Source organism: Phodopus roborovskii, unplaced genomic scaffold (assembly GCF_943737965.1).
Source record: "Phodopus roborovskii unplaced genomic scaffold, PHOROB, whole genome shotgun sequence".
NCBI lineage: Eukaryota > Metazoa > Chordata > Mammalia > Rodentia > Cricetidae > Phodopus > Phodopus roborovskii.
Window position 1 is genome coordinate 21,066,434 of NW_026126514.1, and position 16,129 is coordinate 21,082,562.

General features: G+C 44.6%; 1 protein-coding gene across 2 annotated transcripts; it reads right to left on the reverse strand.

The window, feature by feature from the left end:
* Positions 1-523: 523 nt before the first annotated feature.
* On the reverse strand, positions 524-10,498 carry LOC127230684 (homeobox protein SIX4). Of its 2 annotated transcripts, XM_051195986.1 has the most exons (4): positions 10,251-10,498; positions 9,229-10,043; positions 5,674-6,362; positions 524-1,431 (listed from the first exon to the last, which is right to left on the reverse strand). In XM_051195986.1, the coding sequence occupies exons 1-4, from the start codon at positions 10,251-10,253 to the stop codon at positions 641-643; spliced, it is 2,298 nt and encodes a 765-aa protein (XP_051051943.1). In that variant the 5' UTR covers positions 10,254-10,498; the 3' UTR covers positions 524-640. The 2 variants fall into 2 exon arrangements, with proteins under 2 accessions (XP_051051943.1, XP_051051942.1); XM_051195985.1 differs by lacking the exon at positions 10,251-10,498 and having other exon boundaries at positions 9,229-10,143.
* Positions 10,499-16,129: the final 5,631 nt, after the last annotated feature.

The window sequence follows — 16,129 nt, forward strand, 5'->3', positions numbered from 1 at the left end:
CCAAGTAGTGTCAGAGTTTAGTGGAGTTTCAAACTTTTTCTGACACACTGAACGACTGACAATCACATTTGGAAACATGTAGAGACTTAAGACCAAGCCTTTCCCTCAAATGCTGAAAACAATGAATGTGTGTAGGTACACACAAACACACACATATATAGGCTATTTAGTTCAAAAAATATACCCTTATAATATTCTGGAGTGCCATTGTTTCTTAACCATCTCAATGCCCATGGAGTAAAAGTAAACAAAAAAAGAATGCATTGCTTCTAACGGCCTGTAGCATTATTGACTTTTCTAAGTTATGTGTATACATTTTAAATTTAAAATACTATCACATTCCATTTCAACCGTAGAATTACATTGCTGACTAAATGATATTCGATGGTTTGATACACTTCCCTTGTTGTCACCATGTATTTAAAAGTGAACTGATGTGAACAGAAAATTTCAGCAACATAGTCCCACTTCTAACTATGTAACTATGATCTTCATGCGGATCAATCCAAATACATGTGCTCACACAGGGAGAGGGCTCTCCTCTAAATGAGTAAAGGCTCTCCATCTTCAGGGCTTCACAGAGGAAAAAAAATTGCTGCTGATGGAGAAACGGGGTACGCATGTAGTGAATCAGGCATAATTATAAGTCTTGCATGTCTTCATCCAGCTGGACAGTTTGGAGCTTGGCCAGCTCTTTTTTGTCCGTTCCCAGCTCTTCACAGACAGTTTCAACCATGCCATCCAGGACATATTTGGATTTGGAGTCCAACATCATTAAGTTGTTTGTTGCTTTGTTCTCAGAATTGTGCAAGAAATTCTCTTTTATGTTAGCTACCGACTGTAGAACCAAGCGATGTTCTCTGACAAAATCCTGGTGTACCGCTGGGGAGGCATGACCCACCTGCTCTTCAGCTGTAGGAACAATTTCCCCTAGGGCAGCCTGAGTCATAGGGACTGACAATAGGTCTTGACCAGTAATAAGGGAACAGTTCTGAAGGGTTGCATAGTTAGTATTGCTGACAGATGTCACAGTAGATTTGCTTGCCACAGGTGCAGACATTGGCTGACTCTCAGCAATGTCAGGGTTTAGCTCAGTGGGATTTAGTAGTGTAGGGGGAGACAGGGAAAAACTGTGAGCTGGGGACACTAGCGAAGAGGCCAGGGGATGGAGGCCACTTCCAGAGATATCTTCAGAAGACAGAGTTGCATTTACTTGTGTGTGGTGATTGACAGGCATCAACTGAGAAAAAACCAGGCCTCTTTCTAAGCCTTCCTGTTTCACAGCTCCTACAGTCTGGCCTGAATTAGGAACAGTATATACCACTGCACTGGGGGCAAGAGGGCTCAGGAACAGTTTGCCATGCTGAACTGTGGTGGATTCACTTGTAAACGTGCTTCCGTCTGAAGTGCTTGGATTTACTGAAATGTTACCTAGGGGAAAAAGTACCGATTGGCATTAATGCAAATGATATAGAAAGAAAACAAACAAACAAACCAGTTACTTCTGTAACATACATGAGTTTTGACTTTTCCCTCAGGTGTAGTATTTATGGAGAGGCGGTACTTAAGTGTATGGCTGAGTCCAGCTTGGCCACTATAAACTATAGAGTCCCAGGCTCTGAACTCAGTCAGACCAGCTTCTCTCTCTATTTTTTTTTTTTATTTCTCTTGCAGTGCTGGAGACTGAACTCTGAGCCTTCTACACACTGAGCAAAAATCCTGCAGATTATTTATACGTGTTAACTCCCTGTGTAATTGCAATGGCCAGATGAAAGAGAAAGCAAGTGTAGGGCCTGAGGAGAGGGTGCAGTGGTAGAGCAACTGCCTGGTGCTCACCTAGGATTCAATCTTCAGCATCACCAAAAATTCAAGCAGAAAATAAACAACCAATCAAAGCAAGCAAGGATGTGGGAGCTGAGAAGAAAGTAGAGGCAGGAAGACTGTATCTGAGCCTAAGCCTGGGCTCAAAAGGGGTGGGGGGGGGGGGAGAAGAGGAGGAGAAATAAATTCTTGTCTGAGTTCTGATATTTGTCAAGTTTCTGGCACATAACCACCTCTTAATCACTAATGCTGCCAGTTATTACGAGAGAGCACCGATACAAAATAAAACATTTTTGTTAGGCCTGCTCAGTTACTGACGGTAACTGTAAGATGTAAGATGACCGTAAAGGAAAATGTTGGAAATACAACATAAAACGAGTTTCTTTGGCACTTACAAGTTAAACCATGTCGATTTGTACAGACAGAGTGTCACCAAACCACCAATACAGCAGTCTCCAGTCACCATGACCCTCACAGTGGGTTGTTTTTTTTTAATCCCCTCCTTTTGTTGTGCTCGCTCTAAAATTTCCAGTGTTGTAGTGATGGGAAGACTTAGTGGTAACATGGAAGTACTGATTTAAAATACAGAAGAATACAGAGGAGTGGAATGGACACCTCTTTAAAAGGTGTCTTTGAGGCTTCCACTACGTTGGTCTGTAGGGAACAGAAGAGACTAGGAGCACAAAATAGATGACCGCATGAGGAACTTAGGGAAATGCATCAAATAAAACCCCCTTTGAGTCTTTGGCAATTAGATGATGACCCAGGTCCCCCAGTATTGCCATCAAAGGAAAGGTGAGTTTGGAAAGAGTTCGGGGGAAGAATTAGGATGGATTACTACTTATCTATGGGGCTCTTGAGTTAGAGTTTAATCATGCCTTTATGAGTGCAGGAAACAGGCCAATATTAAGTAATTCACTCAACATTGCCCTTCTTGAATTAATAGAGTAACTGTGATTATAGTACCACCTATGTTATCGAGTGCCACAGGGCCATTTATGTCTTCTGACATTTTTAAGTGCCATAAGCAAGCAAAAGAGCATCTTTACATGAGAAAAAAAAAAAAAAAAAAAAAAAAAAAGAGAACGTAAATATGCACCACAGAAAGACTGTTAAGAAAAAAAAACACTTCTGTGTATGTTTGAACTGTTCTCTAACATAAATGTGTGTTTCAGGCCATACAAATGAACAGACTGCTTCTATTTTAAACCTTTTGATTTCGAGTGTGTTTTAAAAGTCTTGCAGGCTTCAAAGTTGTAAGGGGAGAAAAGCGCCAGTCAGTATTGACTTTGTGTGTGTCTGTGAAACTGTTTACTAGCAGACATGTGTACAAATGATTCCTTTTTTGATAGTCATAAATAACAACACATGCAACATTTGTCTATTAAACACAGTAGACTAGCATGATGTATATGTAAAAATATTTTAACGTACATAAATGAAGGGAAAAACAGATAAATCCAAAGGATAATTTTTTTTTTGGTAATATTGGGGATTGAACCCAAAGCCTCACACATAAAACATGATTTTGTTATTGTTTTGAGACAGGGTCTCCCTATGTAGTCCTGCCTGTCCTGGAACTCACAAGGTCAACGAAGTTGACCTCAAACACGAAGATCTGCCTGCATCTGCCTCCCAAGTGCCAGGCTTAAGGAAGACATGTACCACCATGCTTGGCTAAAACATAATTTTAAAGTATAGTTGAACTTAAAAAAATCCCAGGAACAAAGTATAATTTTACAAAGATGCTAAGAGGGGGGAAAAACCCCTCTTTGATTTTAAAATTAATAAAAATATAGTCTGCTCTTCCATGTAACTTCCTATATTGCTTTCTCAGCTATCTAGGAAGATTGGTCTATGTTTCTGGACATTTTAAAGAATGTTTAGTGTTGCTGGGTGTTGGTGGTGAAGCGCCTTTAATCCCAGCACTCAGGAGGCAGAGGCAGGGCGGATCTCTGTGAGTTTGAGGTCAGCCTAGTCTACAGAGTGAGTTCCAGGACAGGCTTTAAAGCTACAGAGAAACCCTGTCTCACCCCCCCCCCCAAAAAAAAAAAGAATGTTTAATGTAAGTTTGATTTGGTTGGTATTTTTTGGAGAGAGACTCACTATGTAATCTGGTATGACTTAAAACCCCAGTCCTCTGGCTTCAGTCTCTCAAATATTGGGATCACAGGCTTTTACCACCATACCCTATCTTGGCCTTTTTTTTTTTTTTTTTTTTTTTTTTTAAAGTTCATATTCCCAAAACACTTTACTTTAAGGTGTAATACACCACTACTACCAGGCTACAAGGGAATTGCCTACTAGAACCAGCAGGATAAACTAATGCTTTCAATTTGTCCAGAGAGTCAAAGGGTCGACAAGCCTGTCATTTGTTCTTAGCTATATTTACAGACAAAGCATTCTTATTCATAGTAAATATGCCGTTTAAAAACTATCTATTGCCAGGTGATGGTGCATGCCTTTAATCCAAGCACTTGGAGGCAGAGGCAGGCGGATTTGTGAGTTTGAGGCCAACCTGCCTTATAGAGTGAGGTTCAGGACACCCAGGGCTACACAGAGAAACCCTGTCTTGAAAAAGACAAGGGGAAAAAAAAAAAAAGGAGAAAACAAACAACACCCTCCCCCCAAAGCCCTAGCTATTACTTCACAATACTTCTAATATGATAGCACTTTTCTTGATTACAGATGAAGAGTGTTGTATTTCTCTTCTGCCATCATATATATTCATACTTCGCTATCTTTGAAACACTACAAACTCCTTGGAAATTTTCGTAAAGAGAGAACATGGATGAGAGTCGTAAATTATTGTAAAGCTAAGCTCTTTGGCTTTCTCTAGGGCATTTGTCTTTTGCCCCTAAGTTGGGTATTGACTTGGGTTAACTCTTTTCATAGTCTGGAGCAATGGACATCTGAAGAGTGTGCTACAGGACCACGGTGGCTTACTTAAGAGAGACAAATATATGGAATGAAATGTACAATCATTTCTCATTACTGCCTCCAGTAAGCAGAAGTAGACTGTAGCTATCAAAGCAAGAGTTGTATAAAAATTGATTGAGTTTCAGAAGGCTAACCTTTGGTAAGAATCTGGACTTTTGGATTTGCTTATAGAGCTAGAGACCATGCTATGTCCAATGCCTAAGTCTAACTGTTCCTATTTCTATACAGAAAAAAATGATGAGTGATCTAGATTTTATTCATGTTCCTGAAGAACTATGTGCCAGCCTCAGGCTTATTTCCTTTGTCTAGCAAACTTTGGTTAGTAAAGCCACAAATACGCAATGACACAGTTGTTTTCTTAAGTATAAACCCACATAGCTGAGGAATGAACATACATTTAGAGCAACAGAAAAATCACATAGTCTTCTAAATTGCTCTTAGGTCTTTTTAGGTTTGAGTATTAATATAGGACGTACACAATGCAAACAAGAATAGATTCTTTTAGTTTATCCTTTTAAAACATTTTCTGGTCAAATAAATAACTGCTCGACTAATTTTATGTTCCTAGCAATTTTATTAATTTTTAATTTTAAAATGTCAAGTACTGGGTTATTTCATAAGCACTGATTGACTTATCATATTCCTGTAATTGTAAAGTTGGCAAGGTCTGCTATAAACTGTACTTTTCCATTCTGTTTGGGGGAAATAAAATTCCATCCTCAGGATGTAAGAGAATCAGAAAAGCTGAATAGTATTTAGGCACAGGGAATCACATCAAGGCTATTCTGTAACGGTGTAAGTCAACGTAGTATCTGAACAATAGCATCAATCTATACCTTTCACTAACAGGTCATTTATAGCAGCTGACCAACTCATGCCCTGGTGCATTATGGTACCAAATAAGGCTTTTACCTTGTGAAGCTGCTACTGAGACAGGAGGCAGCTGCAGTGGAGAGAATCCAATGCTCCCATTAAGGAACTGACCATTTGCTCCGGAATTAGGGATCTGGACAATGCCATACTGGTTAATTTGCACTGGTGTAGTAAAAGTCACCACAGAGCCCCCATCCTGGGAGGCCACTGTCTGGATGCCTTCTCTTTTTACTTCCGTGCAGGGTATCAGCCCTGGGAATGACACCGGGGCACTAGGGCTGTAGGAGGTGGTGGCTGCTGAGTTCACAGCAGAACTCTGGAGGACTTTGAATTCTTTCACATCCTGGGAGGGAGAGCCCAGGATGTCCGTCATGGCTATGCCATTGCTCACAATGTTCGAAGACATTTTTGATGGGTTCAGTGACACTGTCTGTGTATTTCCCACATTCAGTCCATTAAGGATAACACCATTGTGTCCCTGAATAAAAGAATTACCATTAAGGAAGACAGGTGAAGTACTTGCAGGTACCAAGCTTCCATTCAACAAAACTCCAGAAGAGCTTAGTGATATTTTAGCATTTCCAATTTGTTGCATATATACTGGCTCCATGTGGCTAGAAAGGCTGAGGTTGGTGACAGCATCAGATGTACCCGAAAGTGGGTGAGGAGACAAATCCTCATGTCCCTTGCTGGATTCATCTTCAGTGCTGGGGTTTCCATCTGATTCACTGTACAGGGAGAGAAGACATTTTTGAAGGTCAAGGGGAAGGCAATCTATATAATTTGTAAAGACATCCTTCAAAACTATTTAAAGGCAGTATTAAATCAACGCACAACAGTTTATCTGCTGGCCCTGTTGAAGCTGTGAGGTTTTAAGCAAATTCTGCCCAGCCAGACAATGAGATGAATTCAGATCCTAATAATTTTTTTAAATAATAAATTCAGAGAAGAACCAGAGGGTTGGATAATGTAAAATGCAACTAAAAGAACTTAATACTATTAAATGGTCTACAAATTCTGCTATAGAAACAACCCATTACATGTTGTTTTTCCCTGTTTAAGAGAGCCATCATTCCCTTTTAGCCCATTTCACATTTGTGTTATTTTGAAGGTAGATGGAATCATAAAAGGAGGTAGGAGATGCTCAGGTTCTTTTGTTTGTTTTTGGAGACAGGGTTTTCCTGTGTTACAGTCCTGGCACTCACTCTGTAGACCAGGCTGGCCTCAAACTCAAGAGACCTGCCTGCTTCTGCCTCCTGAGTGCTGGGACTAAAGGCCTTCACCACCACCAGCAGGCTATGGTGTTCAGTTTCATTTGCCAGTTAGTTAACAAGAGACCATTTCCTCACCTGCTCCCAAACTTCTACTCCACCAGACTGACAATTCACATTCAATAAGGTGGTTGCCTTTGTAGGAAAGACACTTGCAACCCAAGACTTGCACTAGTAGCCTTTGAATCCAAAGGAAGCCACAGGGGCCTATTTAACATACACATCCAGTGCCCTGGGGAGGTGGGAGGGAAAAGGTGAGTGTCATTTAGTGGTCTTATAGCTATCAGACTCCTTTCCAGACGCCTCAGTCCTTCTTTCCAGGATCCTGGACTTAAGGGAAATACAAGTTCAGGTCAGGGAGGAATGATGTAAGTTTTCCTCATTTGGTCTGAGTCCGGGCGGGGCAGGACAGAAGCAGTTTGGAAGCGTGGTGGGACTTGGTCCAGCTGAGAATCCAACATCCCTGTGTGATCGGTCCCCTTTCAAGCTGAGGGGAGGGGATTACCCAGGCTTTGGGGCCAGGAGCGCAGAAAGCGCTTTGATTTACGAGCTGAGGCTGAGCAGCCGTCGCCATTGGTGAAGGTGACTCACCAGGGGTGCTGGTGGGAGGTAGATCCGGAAAGGGGCCTCCTATACCAGGCAATTGGGCTGGGGGTTGAGGGTGTGGAGTTAATGGTGAGGAGAGTAGAGCATGGCTCTGTGTGTGTGTGTGTGTGTGTGTGTGTGTGTGTGTGTGTGTGTGTGTGTGTGTGTGTGTGTGTGTATGTGTTCAGGGAACTGGGCCGGTTACCGAGCAAAGGCTGCAGGACAGCTGGTCTGCATGTGGCACGAGCTTCATACCCAGTGTCCTGGCCTAGCAGATTCCTTCGGTGCCTCTGCAGAGCCCTCCAGGGTAGATAGATAGCCTAACCATTGCTCCTTCTCTGGGTCGCCCCCTCTCTCAAGACCAAGGAAGGGTGCTCACAGGTCGCTGGGCATGTTTTGTTTACAGTTACCGGGAGCCAGAGCCAGGACTGCACAGTGAGCCTCTCTCCTGCCTGGGGCCAGCAGTGGGCCTCCGGGCTCCACCCGGGTGCAGGGGCAAAGCAGAGAGGGCGAGCTGCTGCCGGTTCTGGAATGCGCAGGGTGATCACCTTCACCTGGCCCAGACCGACCTGCTCCCCGGATCCGTCCCAGGGCAGAACATTTGAATTGCATTTGGATTCTTTTCTCTCCAATCCCCTCCAGGGCGGGAGACACCATCCTCAAACCTTGTCCTTACTTTACCGGTCCAACAATAACAATACACACAAGTACAGAGTCGTCCAAATACGCATACACACCCAAGGGGATGATGACTTGAAAGGACACACAAAAAGGGTGAAAAAATGCATTTTTGTGCTAAAGAAGGGAAAACAAAACACTGATAATAAAGTCCAAACAAGATAGAGTGGGGACTAAAAGAGGACTGAGTGGATCGCTCCCCCACTTCTTTCCTGCTGTCCACTTTATGGCAGCTTGTCATCATTCCCCAACTGCTCCTTCAAGAGGGAATCGTGCTGTGTTAGGGGGCCCAAGAAACTGCCCTTCAGCCTTGCCGCCTCTGAAGCACTGTAACCCGATCCGAACTTGTTCAGAATCAGGTTTCAAAACACCGCAGGGACGAGCTGCACAGGCACCCCACGCTGCCCTCGCCGCGATGGGAACCGCAGCGGGCAGGGTGAATGATTAACTCTGTCATATTAAAGCCTCGACGTCCCCAGACCCCATATGTGACACTAGTCTCCACTACCGCTCCTTTTCCTTCCAGAGCGGCCCTGGTGACCTTCAGGGTGGGCCCGGGGCTCAGCCGAATCCTGGGTATCCTGGAGCGTGTGCGCACTCAAGGCTCTGAGCGACCCAGAGGAGCTAGAGACCCCGGCCGGCTCCCGCAGCCCCTGCGGGCCAGGAGCCGCGGTGAGAGCAGCCTCGCCAGCGAGCACACACGCTCGCTACGAGAACCAAGGAGAGAGTGGCAACTTCAAAGGCAGCAGGATGGGGGTGGGAAGCCGGGCAGCAGTGACCAGCCGAGGTGGGGGCGGGGACTGAGACCTAGGCGGGCGACCAGAAACTTCTGGGGGCAGGAGGGGGAGGGTTAGGAGGGAGGATCCCCCGCTCGTTGCCACCGTCGTCCCCCCCCCTCCCGGTAGGGAAGCGAGGTGGGGGGCGGGGAGAGGTGGGCAGCCGGACCGGGCTGGTGGGGAAGGTAAGCGCCATGTTTGCGAGCACTTGGAGGAAAAGAAAGCTGGGAAGGGGTGGGGGGGGGGGAGGAGGAAGGGGGAGGAGGAGGAAAGTTGGCGCTCACCTTTTGGACTGGGTCTCGGAGGGGTTCCGGTCGCGTTGCCTCCGGTTCTTGAACCAGTTGCTGACCTGGGTGAGGGAGAGGCCGGTGATCTTGGCTAGGTGCCGCTTCTCGGCGGGCGAGGGGTAGCGATTCTGCTTATAGAGCTCCTTGAGCGCGTTGCGCGACTTCTCCTTGAAACAATACACCGTCTCCTCGCCGTCCCAGATGGTGCGGGGCAAGGGGAATTTCCTGCGCAGCCGGTACTTGTCCACGGCGCCCAGCGGCCGGCCGCGCGCTCGCTCGGCCTCGGTGTAGCGCGCCTTGTACCAGAGCTGCTGCAGCAGCGGATGGTTGGCCGACTCGAAGCTGTGGCTCTCGAGGATGCTGTACAACTCAGGGTAGATGCCCTGGTGGAAGGCCACGAGCGCTCGAGCCTTCAGCAGGCTCTCGTTGCCACGTAGCAGGTCGCTCTGGGGCAGGGACCACAGGAACCGGGCCAGGCGGTCCAGGTTGCCCCCCTGCTGCAACGCCTCGCACACGCAGGCGACATGGTCCGGCGAGAAGGCCAGCGGGGGCTGCGCGGAGGCTGTGTGCTGGTGCCTGCCCAGAAGTTCCGAGTGGAGTTGTACCTGATCTGCCGCTCCAGCCGCCGCTGCCCCTTCCTCCCGGCTTACCCTGGAGGCAGCCGCGGCGTCCCCCGGCTCCAGAGGGAAAGGGGCTGGAGCCGGGGGGCTTAGCCCAGCCGCCGCGCCCCCCGCCACTTCTCGGTGCGCCTCCTGTCCTTCCGAGGCGCTTTCCATCCCATTCTCCTGCTTGATGTCCGCCGCACTTGCAATCTGCCCGGTGGGGGAGGAAGAGGACATTTTTTGTTGTTTATTTTCCTCCCTCCCTCACTCCCTCACACTCTTTTCCTCTTTCTTTCCCCCTCTCTTACTCCTCCTTCTTCGACTCCCTCCCCCCTCCCCCCTCCGGAAAGCCCACTCCCTCCCTCCCGGTTTCGGCTGGATCTGGCCGATCAGGTTTCCCCCAGGCCACGCAGTCACCATTAAGATAGCTGCTAGAGCAAAGTAGTGTAAACGGATAGCTGCTTTCTGCTGTTCCCCCAACGTGACTCCTCCGGTTGCTGCATACTATAAGGCACTGGCCGCCGGGCCGGCCCGGCCGCGCCACCCCATTGGCTATTTCGCATTCAGAGGGAGGAGGAGACACTGTTTCTATCCCTGTCGATCACCGCCTCCCACTCCACCCCTTGCCTTTCCCTCTCTCCCTGACCCCCAGGCACCTATACCTGCCGGAAAACACCGACATTCTTTCTGGCCATGCTTTTGAATGGGCAGTTACCTAGTGTCGCCTGCAAACTATACAGCTCTTTCAAAGAAAGACCTCGCTATTCCTAAGGGAGTATTAATCGTGTGCCCTTAAGGTCTGAACAGCTAAATTTTTAACAAAGAGATCACCCTCAGTATGTAGATGACAGAACTTCAGAGACCAATTCCGAAGTTTCACAGCACTCCACTCCTCTCCTCCCCTCTTTTGGGATATCTTTATTAAGGATGTGTATTCAAAAGTGTCAAGAATACTACTAAGGAATGTCCTGAAAGAGAAGCCTTGGTAGTAATTGGAATTCTGGATGGGGAGAACTGCTTAAAAACCTTGAAATAAGCAGTGTTGTAGCCCACTGGGATGACAAAAACAAAAACAAAATTAAAAAAAAAAAAAAACTGTTAACCAGAAATTGGAAACCCTTACTGAGATGAACCTGATACAAATAAGCATATAGAAAATGAAACTGGATGGTTATCCTGGTTTAGTGTGGAAGAGAACCAAGTGTTAAGTTATAATGGTCTTCAAACACTAGTCTACCTATGGCAGAAACAATCCAAATAGTGCACCAATAGGTCCTCCCTTCCCGCTGTGGTGCTAGGATGGATAAGTAGTTTCTCGTTGAAGGTGACAGGTCTGGGAAGGACACTATCTCTATTGCAGGCATCTTGAAAGTCAGTACAAGATCAGCAGCCCTTGCCATATAGACAAATGGAAGACTGGTCTCAGGGTTGGAGACTCAAGTATGGGATGGAATGTGTTACTGCCATCTGTTGGGTTTCTTTCCTTCATGGTTTGCATGATGTCTTAACTCAAAAAGGGACGAATCTGTCTCTATCTCTGTGGCTACTATGGGTTATTAGTTGGATTTGTCTGTGGCTGCTCCTTCTCAAAATTCTAACAGTTAAATGCCTTCCCCTCGCCTCTGCTTCAGGGTGGCCTTGTGTTGTTTCTGCTTCCCAGTTGGTCATAACTGCCTGTTTCAGCATATTGTAAAGCAGCTGTTTGGGTCACCTGCTGTCACATTAATTTTTTGCTACCAGGCTGCATTTTATTGTTGGCTAGTGCATACACACACATACCAGTCATAATACTTGTGTGGAGGTCAGAAGACAACTTTTAGGAGTTGGTTTTGTGATTTTCTTCTTCCACCAAATGGACTGTGGGGATTGTACTAAGGTGGTCAGGGATGGCAAGCACCTTTACCAATTCATCTATCTCACTAGCTCTCTCTCTCTCTCTCTCTCTCTCTCTCTCTCTCTCAATCACTGTTCTAATGTGATGAAACCAGAAGTGACATCTTTGGTAGATAGCTATCAAGTTCAGGATATATCTGAGTTTCAAAACTTTCTTGATTTTTGTTTTGTTTTGTACTAAAATATACATTTTTTGTTTGTTTGTTTTTGTTTTTTTTTTTTGTTTTTGAGACAAGGTTTCTCTGTATAGCTTTGAAGACCAGGCAGAAAGGCTTCGAATTCACAGAGATCTGCCTGCCTCCGCCTCCTGAGTGTTGGGATTAACGGCAAACACCACCACAGCCCGGCTTAAATATACTTTTTATTTAGGAATAATTTTGATTTACTGGGAAGTCACAAAAATAGTAAAGAGCATTTCCATTTACCGTCTACATACTTGCACTTAATACTGACACCTTATAGGGGTACCTGTGTATGAGCAAATTAACAGTTGCATATTATACAAAATTATTAATTTAGGATTTTATTATTTGGAGTTCATTTATTTTTCTACTATTTTCTGTTTTGCAGCCCAATCTAGGTGGCCATATTGCATTTGGTTTTGTCAGAGCAAAGTAGACAAGAAGCAGTGTGGTTTCATGGGAAAGATGTATATTTAAGGTTCAGCTAGCAAGACTTGGGTTTAGTCCTGGCTCTGCCATTTACTTGAGTATAAAAAGGAGACAGTAGAGAAGGTTATGGTAATGATCAAAAAAGACTTGATACACAATCTTCTGTAAATTATTGTTACGTTCCCACTGGTAATATACGAAACAGCAGACTTTTCAGTTTCATTTATCTAAAATGTCTTTGGCCAGCTTATGACATCATAGGAGTTGGCTTCAGAGCTATTATCAGTCAAATATAGTGCGTGACTTAGAAAAGAACATATTTGGCTCTTGCCTGTCTTTTGTATATTGTCTCCAGTGCACTGAGTACATCAGCTAATACATAAGCACCGGTGGTCCCATCAGGTCTACAATAGTGCATCTGTGGAAACCATGGACGGTTGGGTTGTAGGACCAGGAATCTTGGGTGTCTTGAGCAGGCTGAGCTTCAGAGCATAATCCTGCCATAATTCCTGGTAGACTCAAACATGGCCAGCGACATAGGAATGGAACACTAGATTTTTTTTGTCCTTTATTTTGGAGCACTGGTCACACCAAATTGTTTTTGATGTTGTTCTATTTCATCCCTCTACCATGTTGGGGACATTGAGTCTGTGGTGCTCATGCAATGCCATGCTGTGTCATGACCTGGAAGGGTGGAGGCTGAGATCGTGTGAGTATGAAGAGCAGGAGAAAACCAAGATCCTTGCTTCTGTGTCTTTTCCCTCTAGACTGAAGACAGTAGACGAAAGCATGTGGCTTTTCTGGCCATTGTAGCATCTTGAAGAAAAGCCGGTTCACTTCAGCACGTTATGTTTGAGTTCCTCTGTTTTTTTTTTTTTTTTTTGTTTGTTTGTTTGTTTTACCAAGAAAGCCGAACTCTTTAAAATTAAAAATGTATTATTATTCTTGTTAGTATGTGTTGGTATATGTATGTGCTACAGCTCATGTGTGGAAGTCAAAGGACATTTCTGTGGAATCACTTGTCTCTTTCCGTTTTTACATGGGTTCCATCAATAGGCTTTACCCATAGAGCTATTTCTTCAGCCCCAGGATGGGAATTTCTATATCCAAGTTGACTTTGGCTGTCTAAAGACAGCTTGTTTCTTGGTGGGCTCTTCCTCTTTCAGAGATCAAATGCAGGTTGGATTCCAAAGTCACCCCTCCTCCTTTGCTACTTAATGAAGGTGGCTGATATGCAGTGAGCATTCTTGAAGGGTCATTCACCTATCAGTCATTTCCTGAGTCCTGCCAAAGCATAAGGCATGACATTAGACACTAAAGAAGAATGAACCTCGTGAAGCTTTGTCTCTGTAGGACATTGAAGTCTTGTGGGGAAGGTAGGACATATTTATAAATGAATACAGTCTAGGATAAGAGCTTTGAAGGATGCATAGTTTTTGAGGATATTGGTTCATTAGAGGCAAAGGGAACATAATGGGAAAATGCATGAGCCATGATTATTTGAGGTTTTTCTCAAATACTACATAGTTAAATGTGGAACAGAGGTTTTTTTGTAGTTGGAGAGTGGTTAAAAAACAGGACATTGATGTAGGAGGATTGATCCAAAGTTATAGGCCAGCTTGGGTCACCTGGCAAGATCTGGCCACAAAAGAAACCCAACTTTGAAATGTTCAGTTTGCTGTCATGTGTTTAGATGTTTATGTATTCTATCATGGCTACTGTCAGTTGTTCTAGAATGAGTACTTTTCCAAACTAAAACAATCAGAATCCTTTTTTAAGGGTAGTCTATTTGTGCTAGGAAAGTTAAGATTTGTGTTCCGGGCCTTGGACAAGTGCTTACAAGTTCTTGGTGACGGAGTTATCTGCCTTTGTAGTATACTGATCAACAGAAGGTAAGGCGAGGGGGGGCCCAGTGAGTCACATGGAATACTATTGTTGGTTGTTTTACACTCTTTTTTGTACTCTTTGGGGGGGTCCCTCCACCCAGCTCCCAAATAAATCCCACTGCCCTTAGGTTGGCTTGTTTCTAGCCAGCTTTTCGTAAATTAACCCATCCACCTTTTCCTCTGGGTTTTTACCTCTTTCTTCTGTAACTCTTACTTTCATTCTTAGTCCATGTCTGGCTGGGTGCCCCTGAAGTCCTCCTCTCCTTGTCTTGGTCTCTTCTTTTTCCTTCTTTCACCTTCTATTTATAATCTGTCTGCCAGCCCCGCCTATCCTTGTTCCTGCCTTGCTATTGGTCATTCAGCTCTTCATTTGGGACCACCGGGTGTTTTAGACAGGCACAGTAACACACTTTCACAGAGTTAAACAGATGCAGCATAAACAAAAGTCACATACCTGAAAATAATATTCTACCACAGTGTAGACATAGAAATGATGAATTGTAGGGCTCTAGAGGTCTCCTGGGTGTGTAGGAATATTCCTTCCTTTTTGTGATGGTATAGATTTCTTCAGAAGCCCAAAGCTCATTGAACTGGCTGAAGTAAATAGATGAATTCACTGAATTATGATGCTGGGTTAGTTACTTTTCTCATGACTCTACACGGTTATCGGACACCAATAACTTAAGGGGGTAGTTGGCTTACAGTTGTAGAGAGTTCATTCAGTCCATGCTCAATTGGCTCCATGTTTCTGGGCCTGGGATAGGACAGTCCATCATGACCACAGGAGCATGTGGCAGAGGTTGTCCACATCATGATGGAGATGAATCGGAGAGAAAGGAAGTCTCAGGGGACTAAGTATAAACTTCAAAAGTGACCTACTTCCTGCAACCTGGCTTCACCATATAAAAGTTTCCAGATCTTTCAATATAGCACTACCAGCTGGGGATTAAGCATTGATCACTTGAGCTTATAGGGCATAATTTATAGTCAAACCCTAATAGATACCGAACAATATGAAGATCAGGAGTTGGGCTGGGTAGACTAAGACCTGCCATTCTAGTTGTGCTTACATCTGCCTTCCTTCTTTAGTTTTCAAAGGAATTTTCTTCAGGAGGAGAGAGTCCTTGGCTCCCAATAGTCCCAGTTAATCCTTGAGCATCGTCAAAGAGACACTGTTATTTTTCCCTGCTGCCAGTTTGAGCAATTCTAGGACGTATGTTCCATTAGTTCAGTGTTTTAGGCCACCTGGAGAGAGATGTTATCTCTAGCATAGGGACAAAACAGCCTGGCTCTTCCCCTCCTGAAAAGGGAAGCCTGATGGGCATCTATAGCCCTGGGGTAAGAAAGAAATTTTGCATTTAAAAAACACTGCCTAGGGAGGTAGATTCATGGCTATCAGCAGATGTGGCAAGAGCAAGGATGTACTTAATTGGTTCCGGTAGCTATCTTGACAAGTTTTTTGTTTTCCCACATAGATGGAGTTTCCACTTGAAATAGAAGTCTGGGGCTGTCAATACTTTCTGAAAGCTTTCTTGCTGTCCCACATGGCTGAACGCTGTCAGTGATGATGGCATACATTTCAGGCTTTCTGTTTTGTACAAGGCAGTGTTTTGAGTCTGCTACATAAGCTCAAGTGATGATTAAATTTCATCATTATAACAAAGCTGAGAAGGAAACAGGTAAGGGCTAAAAAATTTTGACTCAAGTGTAACTGTCTTATTTGAAAGCTCATGCTTCTCTTATGAGTTACACTGTTTCTTTTGATGTTTCTCATTACTACAAATGAGAGTCAACAGGTATAGTACAGTAAGATGTCTTTTCTCTTTTGGGGGGCTACCACCCAGCTCCCAAATGAATCACACATGGGGTCTTATTAGTACTCATGAATGGTCAGTCTTAGCTTGTT

Bases quoted from the DNA above. Each gene is read 5' to 3' on its own strand.
- LOC127230684 (XM_051195985.1), bottom strand. From the start codon at position 10,070: ATGTCCTCTTCCTCCCCCACCGGGCAGATTGCAAGTGCGGCGGACATC. The intron at 6,363-9,228 runs GTGAGCGCCAAC...CTCCCTGTACAG, and splicing joins TCCGAGACCCAGTCCAAAAG to TGAATCAGATGGAAACCCCA. The intron at 1,432-5,673 runs GTAAAAGCCTTA...TTTTTCCCCTAG, and splicing joins CTCAGTAGCAGCTTCACAAG to GTAACATTTCAGTAAATCCA.